Genomic DNA, 16,703 nt, shown 5'->3' on the forward strand with positions numbered 1-16,703 from the left:
TCCATTTTAGCTCAGATAAAAATTTTCGATAATTTGTATGGGAGCTAAAATTTAGCGCGAGCAGCGTACCAGGCTTTAGCTAAGATAAAATTCCCATACAAGTTATCGATAACTTGTATGGGATCCATTTTATCTCGGCTAAAAATTTTCGATAATTTGTATGGGAGCTAAAATTTAGCGCGAGCAGCGTACCAGGCTTAAGCAAAAAAAAATTGTCTACTGTGCTCCATTTGGAGAATAAAAATGAAAAATAAAACAATTTAAAAAAATAAATAATCTTCTATTTTCCCTTAACAATCTACTACACAAATTCTTCGGCACGCTACAAAAATTGATTTCCAAAATCAAAATGCGTTGTTAAATATTTTGCTGTTTAAGCCCAGTACGCAGATCGCGCTAAACTAAATTTTATCTCGACAATTTTTATCTCTACACGCGTTCGCTAAAAGCCAAGATAAATTTAAATTTAAAAATAACGGCTGAATCACAGTTTCATTTACTTATACCAGCTTACTTTCAATATAACATTACATTTTTTTTTTACCTGCAGAATACCTTTTTTACGCTCTCATTTTGTTTTATTCCTCTTCTTTTGTATATTCCAAGAGACTTTTTGGAAAAGTAGTAGATGAGAATTCGAATTTAGCGCGTGAACTGCGTACTACCTGGCTAAAAATCCTCGCTAAAATTTATCTTTGGAGGAAATTTGTATGAAAGATAAATTTAAGCGCGATCTGCGTACTAGGCTTTACTCAGCAAAGCTTCAGCCTTGTGCATTAAAAAAAAAAAAAAATAAAAAAAAAGATATAAAGACAACCACCACAAACAAGAGTATTTTTTTTTTCTATTTCACTCTTCTCAACTGGCCAGGCCACAGACGCGCGCCCAGGGATCTTTTTTTATTTATGTATTTTGTTTTCAACAAAAAAAAAAAAACTATTTTCTGTTTTTCCAATAAATATAATGGTTGTTTAAAAGAATTGTTTATTTGTTTTGAAGATTTTTTTTATTTTCAGATAAAATTAGAATATGGATTTTAGCAGTACGGATATAAACCGGTGAAATAGTTATCCATATATGTAAGTACTTTTAAAGTACACATTTCAGTGGTTTTTCTGTAGCTAAAAAAGTACTGGCAAATATACATCAGAAGCACTTCCAGATGTGCTTCGTTGATGTACTTTTAAAGTACATTTGTCTGTACTTTTAATGGAGGGGAAATTTATTTCATGTTGCATGCAAGAAAGAGATAGATGCTTCACGTATTCTTATATACAGAAAGTATATAACTGAGTTTTTTCCCGAGCTCCTATCTTTTTTCAGTGGAAAAGAAGTACTTCTTTTACGTACATATTTCACCGTTTTTTCTGTAGTTCTACGTTTGCTGGGAGGTTTCATTTTGAAATTTTATAATCGAAATACACAAAAAATGGTAATCGATTTTTGAATGTAATAAAAAAAAATCATATTTTGTAATTAGTGAAACCACTGCCTTAACCTAATTTTCCATTTTTCCACATCTTCTCAAACTACAACCACTCTGAAAAAAGAAAAGTAGTTTTGGTATCACTCTTTCACACGAAACGCTCTTTTTGACAGTCGCCTTTGCATATGCGAATCAGTAAAATTTACAATTTTTTTAATAATTTCGCATAAAATAATTAATTAAAAATGGTAAGAATTTTTTTAAATTGTTAATTAAGTATTTCTTCAAATCATAATAATTAATTTCAAATAAAAAACAATGAATTTATCGGGCAAAATTAACTTCAAAACAATTCTAACCTCGAAATTTTTGTGTGACGTTTTCTAAAATTATTCATTTATGTATCTTTATCAATTAATTTGCGAAATTTCTTTTAAAACAGAGACCTTTGATGCTCCAGGGACATGAGCGTTCCATAACGCAAATCAAATACAATCGCGAAGGTGATTTGTTATTCTCCTGCTCCAAGGATCAAAAGCCAAATGTTTGGTGGTCGTTGAACGGCGAAAGGCTCGGCACCTACAATGGTCATCAGGGAGCCGTTTGGTGTTTGGATGTCGATTGGACATCGTCCAAACTTATCTCCGGTGCCGGTGATATGTCGACAAAGATCTGGGATGTTGAATATGGATCAGTTGTTGCATCGATTCCAGCTAAATCTTCTGTGAGGACAACACATTTCAGTTATTCGGGTAATCAGGCTGCCTATTCCACCGACAAGGCTATGGGACAGAACTCTGAATTGTTTATCATTGATGTGAGGAATGCCGATTCGAGTATATCGGAGCAAGATCCAATTTTGAGAATTCCCATGTTGCAGTCGAAAATTACATCGATGTTGTGGGGAGCTCTCGATGAGACAATTATTACAGGTATATATACATTGCAAATTTCAATTCTCGTAGGTACTGCCAGTCAACATAATTATTTTTTCTAAAAGTAGCTTCAGAGATCTTTCAATGTCCTTTATAAAAATTGATCCCATTTTAAAGTTTCAATGGAGTTGATTTTTTAAGCAGGTGAAAAGCTTTGATCATACGCTGCGTTTTGGTTAATTTTATTCGCTCCTATTACCGATGTCGTAAACGATATTAAAATATACGACACGACTCAATCTGCATTCCATTTGCGGTTTTCAACTTTTGTCACTCGTTTTCTGTTGCGAAAAAAACGTCAATTTTTTTCATTCTGTACGCACATCGCTGGCATTTTTTTTCTCCGTTCTTCTCGACTTATTTTTTGTGCACTAAATCGTTACAGATGAAAAATGAATAGTTGAAAATAGGGCTGTAAAAGTAACGATAAAATGAGTACCCGCATCTATACGTTACTTTTGATACTAGTACCCGCCAGGGCTGCCACCTTACTCCTTTAGCAGTAGATCTACTGCGTTTTAGCCCAAATGAAAATTTACTGCGCAGCAAAACGAATCTACTCCCCTTTTTCAAAATTTTAATAGTACCTATTGTTGTCCATTTCAAAATTTTAAATACTGAGCCACGTTAACTCACTGTAAATGTATTCACTGAAAAATTCAATTGCAGCCCTATCGTGAGTTTTACGTGAACATAATTCCAAACGAAAAATTGAATTTCACTGGTTACTTCTGAGTTGCGGGCGAAAAGTTGTTAATGTTCGGGAAACTAGCCGTATTTTTAATTCTTTTTCAGCTAATTCGTGAAGTTACCGACATCTTGTTTAATTTGTGTTGTAGTAAAATTTATTTCTGTGATTTGAATCACAACAAAAACATTACTGTTAAAAAAAGAGCCAAGTTATCCTATGTTGAAATTATGCTGGCACAAAAAGTACTGAGATGTAAAAGTGTACCAAGTTCTAAAGTTTGGGTTCAAATTCGTATCAATAAAATTTTGATTGTTCTCTTGACAATTTTTCTTAACCATCGATTTTTAAAGTTATTTCAAAAATTGCCAAGTAAACAATCAAAATTTTATTGATACGAAATTGAACCCAAACTTTAGAACTTGGTACACTTTTACATCTCAGTACTTTTTGTGCCAGCATAATTTCAACATAGGATAACTTGGCTCTTTTTTTTAACAGTAATGTTTTTGTTGTGATTTCACTACTTTTTGCAAGGTATGGCTGTAGAATATAAAATCTCTTTATTTGATGAAAATTCAGTGAAAATGGGTGGTTGCCACGCCCCCTGCCTGAAATTCTCAAACTTTAAATTTTTTCCTTTGTGTAAACTACCAGCTCCAATATTCTACCAAATTTCAAGATTCTACGACATACAGAAGTGCTCTATAATAATTTATGAAAATTCAGCGGAAATGGGCGGTTGCCACGCCCCCTGGCTGAAATTCTCAAGTTTTAAATTTTTTTCTTTGTATAAACTACCAGCTCTACTATTCTACCAAATTTCAAGATTCTACAATAATCAGAAGTGCTCCATAATATATGATGAAAATTCAGCGGAAATGGGCGGATGCCACGCCCCCTGAATTGAAAATCTCAAATTTTCGATTTTTTCCTTTGTATACACCACAAGTCCTACCACCGTATAAAATTTCAAGTTTCTACGATATCGGGAAGTTCTCCATAATTTTGATGATCTGTCAGTGAGTCAGTTACGGTTTTTGCGATTTTTGAAGCCCTATATCTCAGAAACTACTCATCGCAGGAGGTTTTGCCGAGCTCAACAATAGTGTTCGTTAAACATCGATAGTTTAAGATTTCGATAGTATCGATAGTTTTAGGAAAACCCTATCGATACTATCGATAGTATCGATAGTTTTACCAAATTTCCTAAAAAGCTTTAAAGAGGCTTTTTTTTAATAATAAAAAACGTTTAATAATCAGAATATTGGATTTTAAAACTTATTTTAAGCAACTGGAAATGTATTATTTCAATTGTTAACTGGCAAAGAGAATAAAGGTCCTACATTCGAGTAGGTGCATGTATAAATACTAAAAAAGGCCTCAAAATAAAGTTTAGATTTTACATAAGTAACATTTTACAAACATGGTCGTGTTTCCACCGACCGGCTTGAAAAAAATACTAAGCAAGCAGATGATTTTTTATTTGGTGTTGTCATAACGAACCAAACTATTGCCTTGAATGTATTTATGAAATGATACAGCTAAGAACACAATAAAATAAAATATAATTTATTGAAACAAATCGCGCAGCAACCAAAACCGAAAGTAAACAAAATGCAACAGTGACATAGTATGACAATGTTAACAATTAGTATTATAATTCGGTGGTTTCCCAAACAAAAAATCATTCATAAATAATTGAAATAATGAGAAATGAAGATTTCACTAAATTTTCAAAAGTTTTTCAGTGTTTTAGGAGTTCAAAATTAAAAAGCTGGTGCGTTTAGAACGAAAAGCTTGGGGTAAACTGTTAAACTTAAAACTATCGATAGTTTTGTCGATAGTTTTTTAGAACTATCGATGTACGCGATAGTTTTTTTACTATCGATACTATCGATAGACTATCGATGTTTAACGAACACTACTCAACAAATGTAGTGAGTTTGAAATTTCTAGCATCTTTGGTGTGGAAGTTAGAGGGGGGTCGAAAATGGCCTGAGTTGTTTCCTGTAAATAAGGGTGTAGTGCCAAAGTTGCTAGAGAACTTGGCTGGGCACTACCGTGTAGTGATGGGAACTATCGAATGATTTGAACTATCGATAGTTAGTAACTGAATGATTTGAACTATCGAATAGTTCATTCATTCATTCATTTATTCATTCGAATAAAAACTATCGAATAAAACTATCGAATAAAAACTATCGAATAAACTATCGAATAAAAACTATCGAATAAACTATCGAATAAAAACTATCGAATAAACTATCGAATGAAAACTATCAAATATTCAGTTAGTTTTTACTCGCAATTTTTGTATCCGATTTATTTTTACCAGTTTTTACTAATATATTGACCTTGTAAAGGACATACTTTATTTCACTGTTTGCAGTTTTTTAACTAGAATTTAAATACTATTTCTTAACTGAGGTTACATTAAATAATAAATAACAAGTACTGAATCAGAAAGGAATTTTTGCTAAAATATGATATGATTTGAATTAAAACGAAAACAGTGGAAAACCCACACTGAGGCAAAACATTTGCGCACAAAAAGAAACAAAATATTATTATGGAAAGGATTTGTTTCCTTTTCTTACACTTTCTATTTTTGCTCGTCCACATGCAAAATTGCAAATATCAGAAGTATATACCTACAATAATCCAAACCAACCACACAGTTGCATCATATATTTGTCTAGCCGATTAACAACCCTTTACAAAATCCACTTGTTGACACAGATACCTGCTGTTTGTGCGTGCGCGAATGTTTTGCATCTTCCGGCTCCATGTCTCGTCAAGTGATTGAAAAGATGGGTTTTCCCACTAATTAGGATCATAAACTATACACTGGCTGAACAATGAATATGTTCCGCTTTCCAGGTAAAGGAGTTATTTTTTTCTCTTTTGCCACTTTTTTATGACACCGCACTGACCGAGAGATAACTTCTATTCTTTTCATGCACCGTGTTGCCTTTCTTTTTCTTCTTTACCGCCTTTGTTTTGAAAATATGGGCACTCCAACATATAACACATAAATTCAGTCCTGAAAAACTTTCAAGATATCATTTGAAAGATCACACAATATGTGTATCATCATTCATCTTCCTTTTCAGTCCTTCCTTCAAATGCAGATAAAATCATTTACAATTATATTGTGAAATCAAGAGAAAAAAGAAAATAGTAGAGAAATAAAATTATGACTGAATTAAAAAAAAAAAAACAATCTAATAGACTGAAAGAAAACAGTAACTGAATATAAAAAAATTCAAATGAAAAAACTATCGTTTGAAAAAACTATTCAAATGAAAAAAACTATCGAATAAAAAAAACTATTCAAATGAAAAAACTATTCGAATGAAAAAACTATCGTTTGAAAAAACTATTCAAATGAAAAAACTATCGTTTGAAAAAACTATTCGAATGAAAAAACTATCGAATAAAAAAAACTATCGTTTGAAAAAACTATTCGAATGAAAAAACTATCGAACGAAAAAACTATCGAATAAAAAACTATCGAACGAAACAACTATTCGAATGAATGATTTTAAACTATCGAATGAATGAATATTTTACAACTATCGATAGTTTGATAGTTTTTATTCGATAGTTCCCATCACTACTACCGTGCCCCTTGATGTTGTTTGTATCTACTGCGGTATTTTGCAATCTACTGCGCTTTTTCTTGAAATATACTGCGCTCAATTATCTTTGGGGTGGCAGCGCTGGTACCCGCATCAATAATATCGTTACTTTCGTTATTTCGTATTTTTTGTATGTTTCGTTAATTTCGCATGCTTCGCATGTATATTTCGTATATTTGATTCGTTTCGTATGTTTGGTATTTTAAGTATGTTTCGTACGTTGGTATAAGGGTGTAACATTTTTTTTTTTGAAAAAACCAAAAACTATTTCTATAATCTAAGCTACATTTTAAAGCCATAAACATTAATTTAAGTTGCGGCGTTCTCATGTTATAAGAATTTGAAGGTAGCTATACTAATTTTTTTTTTATTTTTTTTAATCAAACGTGGAAACTTTTTTTTATTTTTTTCCTAATATTTCGACAAAACTTTGGTAATTTTTTATTTATATTGGTTCATTAATCTTATCAAAATTCTTTAGAGACCTTTATTTTAAAAGTACATCGCTCAGATCTCGGAATATTAACACTTCAATACCAGCATGTCGAACAATTTTTTCTATTGAGAGTGATTTTCAAACCTCGTTTTCTCTGCTTTTTTTTAGTTGAAAATTTTGAACTGAAAATAAACAAATTTTTTGAAAAACCAAAAAACTTTTGTACATTCTTAAGCTACATTTCACGATCATTAACAAAAAGGTCATAAACACATTTATTGCGGCATGGGTATATTTCGGCCACATAGAGAAAATACTAAAACGTCTCTTTTGATATTTCTGTATAAATTTATTATCAATAACACAACGGTACCTTGGCACTACTGTTTTTATCGAGACAAAAGCAAACTCCAGATAATTATCTGAAGTTAGCATTCTGACTACGGTAACGATATCGATACGATGCTAAATGCGACAATTGAGTTTGGGTGTTTTCATAAACGTCTGCCTAACTTAGGCCTGCGTTAGTCGTGTTCATAAACTCAGATCTGCGATCGGACTAACTTAGTCCAACTGCAGTTTTGCTGTTCATAAACGTCAGTATGTCGTCAACATCGGGCAGATTGCGCAGCCAAAATTTTATTGCTGCAGAACTCAAGGAGAAATTTATTTGACTCTTGATTTTATTTTTTTTTTGTTAATAAATGTAAATATTGTTAAAAAAATGAAAAGCAAACATATTAATTAGGGTGGTGCAAAAAATGTTTCTTTTTTCATTTTTCAAAAAATTTAAATTTTAATGACACAGAAAAATTCGAAATCGTGTTTTTTGAGGTAATGAGTTTATATTAATTTTTTTCGTATTAGGGTGGCTCTAAAAAATGTTATCTTTCTACAGTTGCTTGAAGAATTCCAAAAAAAATCAACGTGGATATTGTTTTGACCAAATTATCGAAGAAAAAAAAATTCCCATTAGGGTGGTTCAAAATTTTTTTTTTTAATTAATTACAAAAAAAATTATTTTTCACTGCAGAGAAAGTTTGTAAAACATGGTTTATGAAATAAAATGTAAAATTGGGGTAGATATTTTCGAATTAGGGGACTCAGAAAAATGGTATATTTAACATTTACGCTTGGAATTCAACCAAATTCAATTTAATTAATTCAGCATGAATTTAATATTACTATAGCAAAAATGCACTTAACAAACTTTCTGTGCACTAAAAATCATTTTTTTTTCAAACGTATAAAAAAAACTTTCTTGAACACCCTAATTAAAAATATTTTTTCCATAGATAATTTATTTTAAATGTGAACTACTCGGTGTTTTAATAATTTTTTTTTAGAAGAAAGTATTTTTTTTTAGCCACCCTAATGTAACACGGTTTACAAATTTTTCGTGTTATTAAAAACAATATTTTCGGGAACTGAAAAAAAATATTTTTTTGAATAAACAAAACTCATTCTGTGGTAATTTTTTTATATTTTTTTCTGACGTTTATGAACACTCAGTGACTGCTGAAAATTGTACCAACGCAGGCCTGCAAACATTCTGCAGAAGTGATGTGTTCATTAATGCAGCAAAGCAGAAAGACGATTGGACTGACGCAGATTTCCGACGTTTATGAAAACACCCTTTATCACTTCGTTTCGTATCTCATATGTACATCGGATTTAGTATTGAGGTTGGAATCGGGTCGTTACTCGTATGTTTCGTATCTCGTATGTTTCATGTTACTTTAGTACCCAGTAACGAAACATACGAGTAACGATACTGTTTAGAAAGTAACGTTTCGTTACTCGTTACTGAAGCAAATACCCGCATTTAAGTAGCGAATACATACGATTTGCTACAGCTCTAGTTCAAAACGAATGTGTGATTTTCTAACTGACTCTGCGCACAACTCGGCCGAAATTCTTAAATATGTATATCTTAAAAATTAGTATTAAAAGTATTAACATCAATTCTTTGTCAGGTTGACGACATGGTTTTTTTTGAGGGCCTCCCATTAGACCCTATGTAATTAAAATTTAACACCTCAACGCGACACTATCCCAAAAACAAAAACGCATTAGCCTTCATAAGAAAAACTTTTTTTTAGATTTAAGAGCTTCAGAATTTAACAAAACCAAAAGTGATAGCTACATATCTTGTTGGTGAAGTTGACAGATTGCAATACAAAGTAAACAAAATGTGTTTATCAATTTTATTTAAATTGTTTATCCAGACAGTTGTATTATTTCTGAAAAAAAATCAATAAACTAATGGCGTTTTTAATTGGCAATCCGGAATTGTTTTTCGATTCGGAATCCCAATTGAACAGTTTTTTTTTATTCCGAAGAATCTGAAGTTTGGTGTGAATGTATTGTTTGAGTTTAACATGTTTCAAAAAAAAATAACTCCTTCGTAATTTTTATTTCGGTTCCTACAATTTTTTCCCTACGCCTGCTATCACTATTTTCTTCAAAGTAATGAGAAATTTGTTTCTTGTCACACACACATTTAAAAAAAAAAAAAATTACTTTCATTATGTTCCTTCACTCCAGAAAGAGGAGTACAAATTTCGTGTACTCCCAAATAGAGTGACGGAAAACGATTTACATACAAATTCCTTTTTCGGAATATTTATTCTATATTTTTTTAAAAGATCATACAACTTTATTTTTTTTTTTTTCAAGGTCATGAAAATGGTCAAATATCTTTGTGGGATATCAGAAAAGGCAAGGAAATCAACTCTGTCAATGATCACACTGCCGGTATTAATGACATGCAAATGAACAAAGATGGCACAATGTTTGTTACCGCCTCAAAAGATACATCAGCCAAATTATTCGACGCGGAATCGCTAATGTGCTTGAAGACCTACAAAACTGAAAGACCCGTCAATTCGGCTTCAATCAGTCCAATTATGGATCATGTTGTTCTTGGTGGTGGTCAAGATGCTATGGAAGTAACAACAACTTCAACTAAAGCTGGCAAATTTGATTCCCGTTTCTTCCATTTGATCTATGAAGAAGAATTTGCCCGTTTGAAGGGCCATTTTGGTCCAATCAACAGTTTAGCATTCCATCCTGATGGTAAAAGCTATGCATCTGGTGGTGAAGATGGTTTTGTTCGCGTTCAAACATTTGATAGCTCGTATTTTGATAATATTTTCGAGTAGTCTAATTACAGAAGAACGGAAAACCTAAAGTAAAAAGTTTGTAAATTTTTTTTTTACAAAACCAGAACGGCATCAAATAAAATAAAAATAACATCCTTGTAATTTATCGTGAATATATTCTCCATGTACACAAAATTTTATCGAAATATATTCATGTTAATGAAAGAAACAAAAAAAAAAAAAGAAAACCATGTTTGTTTGTTTATAAGATAAGTTTTATTTATTTGTCAATTTATTATTTATTTTTTTGTTTATTAATTTTAATTTTAACAATAACACATGGAATATGAAGAACAAGAAGATTATAAAACTCTTCTGTCGCAAAATACAAAGAAAATATTTATTTGCGCTGAGATACTACACCAAATTACACACACGGAAGTCCTTTAGAAAAATGAATTCTTTTTCTTCTTCAGTATCACCTTAAATGTAAAACAAAATAAAAGGTTAAATTTAAAAGTAAATATTTTCAAAAGCGAAACTTTCTAAAAATGTTGTAAAAAAAAATTTTAAGGAAGGTAAAAACCTGGAATATCTAATTCAGAAAGTGCGACTTACGGCAGAAATAGCGGCTATTCGGTCGTGGTTTTGAGGTAAAATACAAAAAAATTAGAAGTTGTTCATTGCAAAACTTAACTGATGCTGTTAACCAATGAAACTAAAACATTGCTGTGCACTTTGCTTCGATAGAACGAATAATTTAATGTCAAGGTGTAATTATTCTTTATCCTAAATTTTGTCTTCAGTATAGATTCCAATGGAAAATGCTGTTTTGGACGTACACACTTCTCTTCTAGTTATGATGATTAATGGTCTGCTTTTAGTTTAAGAACTTTACATGTACTCTAATTGCCACTTCGTCTTCAAAGAAAAAAAAAACATTTATGAACTTTCATAGTGGAATCATAATGCCCGCATTGAAAGTTTAAAAAGAAAGTTCATAAATGTTTTTCGTTTTTTTCTTTGAAGACGAAGTGTGTGAAATATTATTCCACCAAGAGGAGAAATTTCCAGAAGAATATATTGAGAACTAAGTTATTTATTGAACAATAGTTTAACAAATTAATTTTTACAGAGAAAATATAGCATATAGCATAGGAAACGTTGGTATTGATTATGGATGTAGATAATAGAGTCAATATCGAACAAAGTGGCAATCAGAGTACATGTAAAGTTCTTAAACTAAAAGCAGACCATTTAAAAATATACCCACATGACACTTTCAGACACCAATTTAATCCTTAATTTCAGCTTCGATGTGCTCTGAATCGGTTGGCATTTTCTAGAGTACATTTTAGCCTGGATAACACTTTTTAGATAATAGTGGAATTTTTTTCGATTTTCAGAATTTTTTTTAATTGAAATTAGATAAGAACATTTTAAGAACAAGAACAACAAGAACAAAAATTTTTAGAGATTCTAGGTTTTTTTTTTTTTTTTTTTGAACTTTTGATTGAACACAGATGGAAAAACCCGAAATTTTTGTTGGCAATAAAAAGTCATAAAAAGGGTTTTTGTTTTTTACCGACACCAAAGTGATTGATAATGCATCTCGTTGTGACGACACACCATCCTGGTTTGGCGGTATCTCTGATTATCTGGTAACGTAGGTCAAAGTTGAGACGGCGCATGGCGTAGCAGTAAAAAACCAGTTATAAGAAAATAATTTTCACGTCAATGCAAACGGATAGTTTTTAAGAAATTATTGGCGTTTTCGATTGGCAGTCCGGAAGCGTCCGGAATCATTCTGAAAGCGTTTTATTCGTACAAAACTGACAGTTTTGTGTGAATAAAATTTTTTCAGAATGATTCGGGACGCTTCCGGACTGCCATATATTTTACGATTTCTCACGAATGATAAAAAGTGAAAAAAAAATAATTTCATTCTGAAATTTTCAGTATCTGTATGAGAATTTTTTTATTTCGGATCGTGAGAACAGAAAAATGTGAGAAATATCACGATATTCTGTGTCCAGTGTTGGGTAAATGGCGGAATTTTGATCATTTATACGTATGTATAAACTTCTTACGGCCAATTTCTTCACATTAGTCCTAAGTCAGCTTAGTACCCGGTCTAGCTAGACCAGGTACTAGCACTAGTACTCGGTCCTAAGGAAAAGTTAGGACCCGAGCATTTCTTCACATATATAGGACCTGATCTAAATTCACAACGCAGTGCTAAGAATTAATACGTATAAAACTGGTCTAACTGTCATTCTGACAATATTTTGATGTTTGAAATATTTAATTTTGATATTTCAGCAAATTAAACTTGAAAAATATACAAAAAACAGTAAATTAATGAAATTATCATTAAAATAATTTTTAAAAAAGATGTGAAGATTGAAAAGAAGCCAACAAGAACAGAATATAATTTCTATTAAGAACTGTCACAATCAAGAATGAAGATAATGTCTGGATCGTATACAAAAGTGTCGGCAAGACTGGTTACTAGTTCACCCACGAATATAGGTTGGCTATTGCCTAAAGTCGCCGACCGAAAAAAAATCATTTTAAAATAAGTAATAAAAAAGACGATTACTATGCGGATGTTTGTTCATAATGTACATTCATATCTAAATAAAAACAACGTTTTAGAAAAACTGCAGCTTTATTGTTTTGGTACAGTTTTTTTTTATAACAGTCATAGGACGAACAGAATGAAGACAAGTTTGAGCATAATCTTCAATACTATATGTAATTTGGCCATCACGAATTCTAAAACCTGTCCTCTGCCCGTAAAATGGTACCGAAAGGTAATATTTTGAGTGAATATTGTATGTAGGTGACTCCATTTATATTTATACTTAACCATGGTTTTCCTATCAGAAATGCAGTGCCAACGATTTTTTTTCATAATAATTTATTCAAAAATTGCTTTGCTATTGCAATTTTTCACGGCAGATGAACGTATTTGTCGTTCTAATTCATGAATTATATCTAATGCAAAAAATCGGTTATTATGTTTTTGGTAAATAAAAACAAAATCATCCAAATCATTAAAATCAATAGAAACGCACTTGTCAAGTGCAACAACACCCAAGAAATTAAAAAATCTGCCAGATATCTCCTAAAAATAATTACATCCATTGCTTTGATTGAAGTACTAACCGCTAGACTACCGATTTTTAGGTCCTAATAAATGCCGAGTCCTAACTAATACTCGGTACCAATTTGACAGTACTAAGGCTTAGTACTTTTGTGAAGAAATCACTTGGTACCGATCTGAGTACTAACGATTGGTATAATAACCAGGTACTAATCGATTTTGAGGAGCTAGCTAGGATCAGGTCCTAACTAGTACTCGGTCCTAAATTGACAGTTTTAGGACCTAGTACTTGGGTGAAGAAATGAGTTGGTACTGATTTGAGTACTAACTTTAAGACTAGGACCGGTATTAGCGTTAGGACTCTGTGAAGAAATCGGCCGTTAATGAAATAGGGTTAGGAATAATAATTTGAAAAAAATAGGGCATTTTTTTTTTCCTGATTTGGAACCAATCTAGGGGACGTCCCCAATTTTTCTTTCCTAAGGACCACCCTAATATATATAAATATTTAAACATGATTTTGATTATTTAGTACAGATTAAGAAAAACAACGACAAAGCATCATAAAGAGAGGTTGGTTGAAATATAGATGTAGCAGACTTAAGAATCACAAGGATTTTCACTTATTGAATTAATCTCGCTGACACTAGTGTAAAATGAATGCGATTGTATACTTTTGTTCAGAAGTGGATACCTTGAAAGAAATCTAAATTCTGATCGGAACGTGCTATCGTTTCGGAATTTTCGCTGAACGGATACATCGATAGGGCTGAATAATTTAAAAACTTCTCCAATTATAATTGGAACAACGAGTTAGGGTGTGCTTATTAGACTGATTAAACATTTTTTTTTTGTTCAAAGCATTATTGAAAATATTGTTGGAAATGACGAAAAAAAAGTACTGTTAAAGTTTCAGCCCTTAATATTCACATTGAGTACCGCCGCATCGCAAATTTCTATTTCCCATATGATTTACATGGGAAAGATTGTGTTTTTGAGTTTGGAATTTTATAACTTTTTAATGGTTCATCAAAAAGGCTAGATTTTTCGTTTTCTTTTTGTATAAAATTGAACGCTCTACAAAAAAGCTCTTATTAATTTTTTTTATAAACTGCCCCGTTTGAAAGTTATTCAACTTTAAAATATATAATGTAATTTTTTCGTCATTTTTGTTGACGAAACTATTAGGTTTTTACAAAAATTTGGCAAACTTTTCGAATATTTGTATTTTGTGTTTTGGTTTCACAGATCATTTTATATAACTCTCAAACCCCTTATACTATCATATTAGATTTCTTCAATAAATTCGAATTATTCATTTTTTCAACTAAAAAATATTTTAATTAATTTTTCGCGTCGGTTTTTTTTTAATTCTATAAATGAAATTTTGTAGAGCGTTTAATATACGTTTATACAAGAAAATGATTTTTTTGATGAACCGTTACAAAGTTATAAAATTCCAAACTCAAAAACACAATCTTTCCCATGTAAATCATATGGGGAATACAAATTTGCGATGCGGCGGTACTAAGGTATTAAGGGCTGAAACTTTTACAGTATTTTTTTTTTCGTCATTTCCAACAATATTTTCGGCAATGCTTTGAACAAAAAAAAATATTTTTTTGAATCAGTCTAGTGGTTATGACCATTATTCTATCCTACCTAATCGGAGATTAGATTGGGATCTACTACTATTCCTTCGTCATATACATATGTATATCCAGTTTAGTAACTAAACGAAGAACAACTAAGCTGAAAAGGGGCTCTATTTTATAAAACGATTGTCCTTAGAATTATGTATACTACGTTATCGTAATTTTGATGAATTACTTTTACACATAACAAAATCTTGATCTACCCCTAAATTTTGTTTCTATCTTGAATACTAAATTTATCTTGACATTTCAAAAAGGTTTATTGTTTACTATTTTAGAATTTTTAAAAAAACTCCTCTAAATTGAATCTGAAATATATATTTTTAAATTTATACAACACCCACCGGTTGTCCTTGAAGTGCGGCTAGCTGTTCAGGAGTTGGTGCACAACCTGGAGGTGGGGGTGGTATACTTATAGCTCCTTGTCCAGTAAAACGTGCCCCACCATCAAATGTAACAGTCTACAAAAATCCAAGTATACAACAACAAAAACAAAAAAGCCATTATATTTCATAACTACTATTAAACTACGTTTTAAAAATTCATCATCGAACTCACCGGATATTGGTTTATATTGACCGAAGCCATTCTATTGGAAATCTGCTGTTGTGGTGACATTTGTGCTCCTGCAGGCATTTGCTGCTGCTGTTGTTGGGGAGTATAATTGAATGCATATTGAGGATGATTTGGCGCAAATCCTGATAATGCGTGTTGATGTTGATGGTGTTGTTGTTGTTGGGCATATTGCAAACTGGGTTGCTGGATACCAGCATAGGGCGGAGGGTTGCCACTCATCGAAGGATAAAAATTGCCACCACCTTGCTGTGGAGCATACATTGGCTGTGGATTCCATCGTTGACTCTCCTCGTAAGTTGGTGGAGGAGGTCGCTATTAATATAAAATAATTTCCCAAAATATATATGATATTGAAAAAAAAAGTTTCAGCGGGCAGAAAGAAGAGAAATATTTTTGTGATTTGTCTAAAGGCAGCAAAAAAAAAAAAAACTTACGTGGTAAAGACTAGGATCTAATTGGAATTGTTGTTGTCCACCGTTTGGGGCACTTGGCAATTGGGGATAATTATCATCTATGAATTGGAATATAATTAAGTAAATAATAAAAGTAACTTATTAAATTTTGAATACTTTTGTTGTCAGCCATTCCAAATAAAAAAACACTCAACTCGAATAGAATTAAATCGATAATTTTTCTTTCGTGTTTCGTCTCTGGTTCTTGGGGTGACGAAGACGAAGTGACAAGTTGACGTTTTGCTTTGCTTGTTTTGTGTGTCAGAAAAATGACAAAAATGTGTGTTATCGAAACTACCTAGGTCTGTACTGGAGGTGTTTGTTTAGAGACAAATGTGCTACATGTACACAGTACTGTGTACTGTGACATGTACAGTAGGGTGTGTCAAAATGCTAAAGTATGGAATTTTCAAATGTAATAGCTTTTAAAAGTTGCATTACTTAAGCCTGGTACGCTGCTCGCGCTAAATTTTAGCTGAGATAAAATTCCCATACAAGTTATCGATAACTTGTATGGGATCCATTTTATCTCGGCTAAAAATTTTCGATAATTTGTATGGAAGCTAAAATTTAGCGCGAGCAGCGTACCAGGCTTTATCAAAAATAAATCCTGCGTTAAAGCCTGGGGTCGAACTACGGCATACGTTCGTTAACGTCCCAACTAGCACAACAGCTTCT

At 31.8% G+C, this 16,703-nt stretch overlaps 3 protein-coding genes across 3 annotated transcripts in view; 2 read left to right on the plus strand and 1 right to left on the minus strand.

Moving 5' to 3' along the window:
- The window catches only part of LOC129910916 (DDB1- and CUL4-associated factor 8), a 144,958-nt gene that overhangs the window by 64,585 nt on the left and 63,670 nt on the right, over positions 1–16,703 (plus strand). The window lies entirely within an intron of this gene.
- On the plus strand, positions 1,541–10,347 carry LOC129910919 (eukaryotic translation initiation factor 3 subunit I). The gene is made up of 3 exons (XM_055988523.1): positions 1,541–1,674; positions 1,869–2,358; positions 9,809–10,347. The coding sequence occupies exons 1-3, from the start codon at positions 1,672–1,674 to the stop codon at positions 10,291–10,293; spliced, it is 978 nt and encodes a 325-aa protein (XP_055844498.1). The 5' UTR covers positions 1,541–1,671; the 3' UTR covers positions 10,294–10,347.
- LOC129910922 (DAZ-associated protein 2-like) lies at positions 10,503–16,276 on the minus strand. The gene is made up of 5 exons (XM_055988525.1): positions 16,143–16,276; positions 16,008–16,084; positions 15,556–15,885; positions 15,342–15,458; positions 10,503–10,715 (listed from the first exon to the last, which is right to left on the minus strand). Exons 1-5 carry the CDS (start codon positions 16,156–16,158, stop codon positions 10,680–10,682), a joined length of 576 nt encoding a protein of 191 aa, XP_055844500.1. The 5' UTR covers positions 16,159–16,276; the 3' UTR covers positions 10,503–10,679.

Source organism: Episyrphus balteatus, chromosome 2 (genome assembly GCF_945859705.1).
Source record: "Episyrphus balteatus chromosome 2, idEpiBalt1.1, whole genome shotgun sequence".
NCBI lineage: Eukaryota > Metazoa > Arthropoda > Insecta > Diptera > Syrphidae > Episyrphus > Episyrphus balteatus.

Excerpts from the sequence above, each read along its gene's own strand:
- LOC129910919 (XM_055988523.1), top strand. Across the intron at positions 2,359-9,808 it reads CGATGAGACAATTATTACAG|GTCATGAAAATGGTCAAATA; the intron begins GTATATATACAT and ends TTTTTTTTCAAG.
- LOC129910922 (XM_055988525.1), bottom strand. Across the intron at positions 15,459-15,555 it reads TCAATATAAACCAATATCCG|ACTGTTACATTTGATGGTGG; the intron begins GTGAGTTCGATG and ends GGATTTTTGTAG. Across the intron at positions 10,716-15,341 it reads CCGCACTTCAAGGACAACCG|GTGATACTGAAGAAGAAAAA; the intron begins GTGGGTGTTGTA and ends TTTACATTTAAG.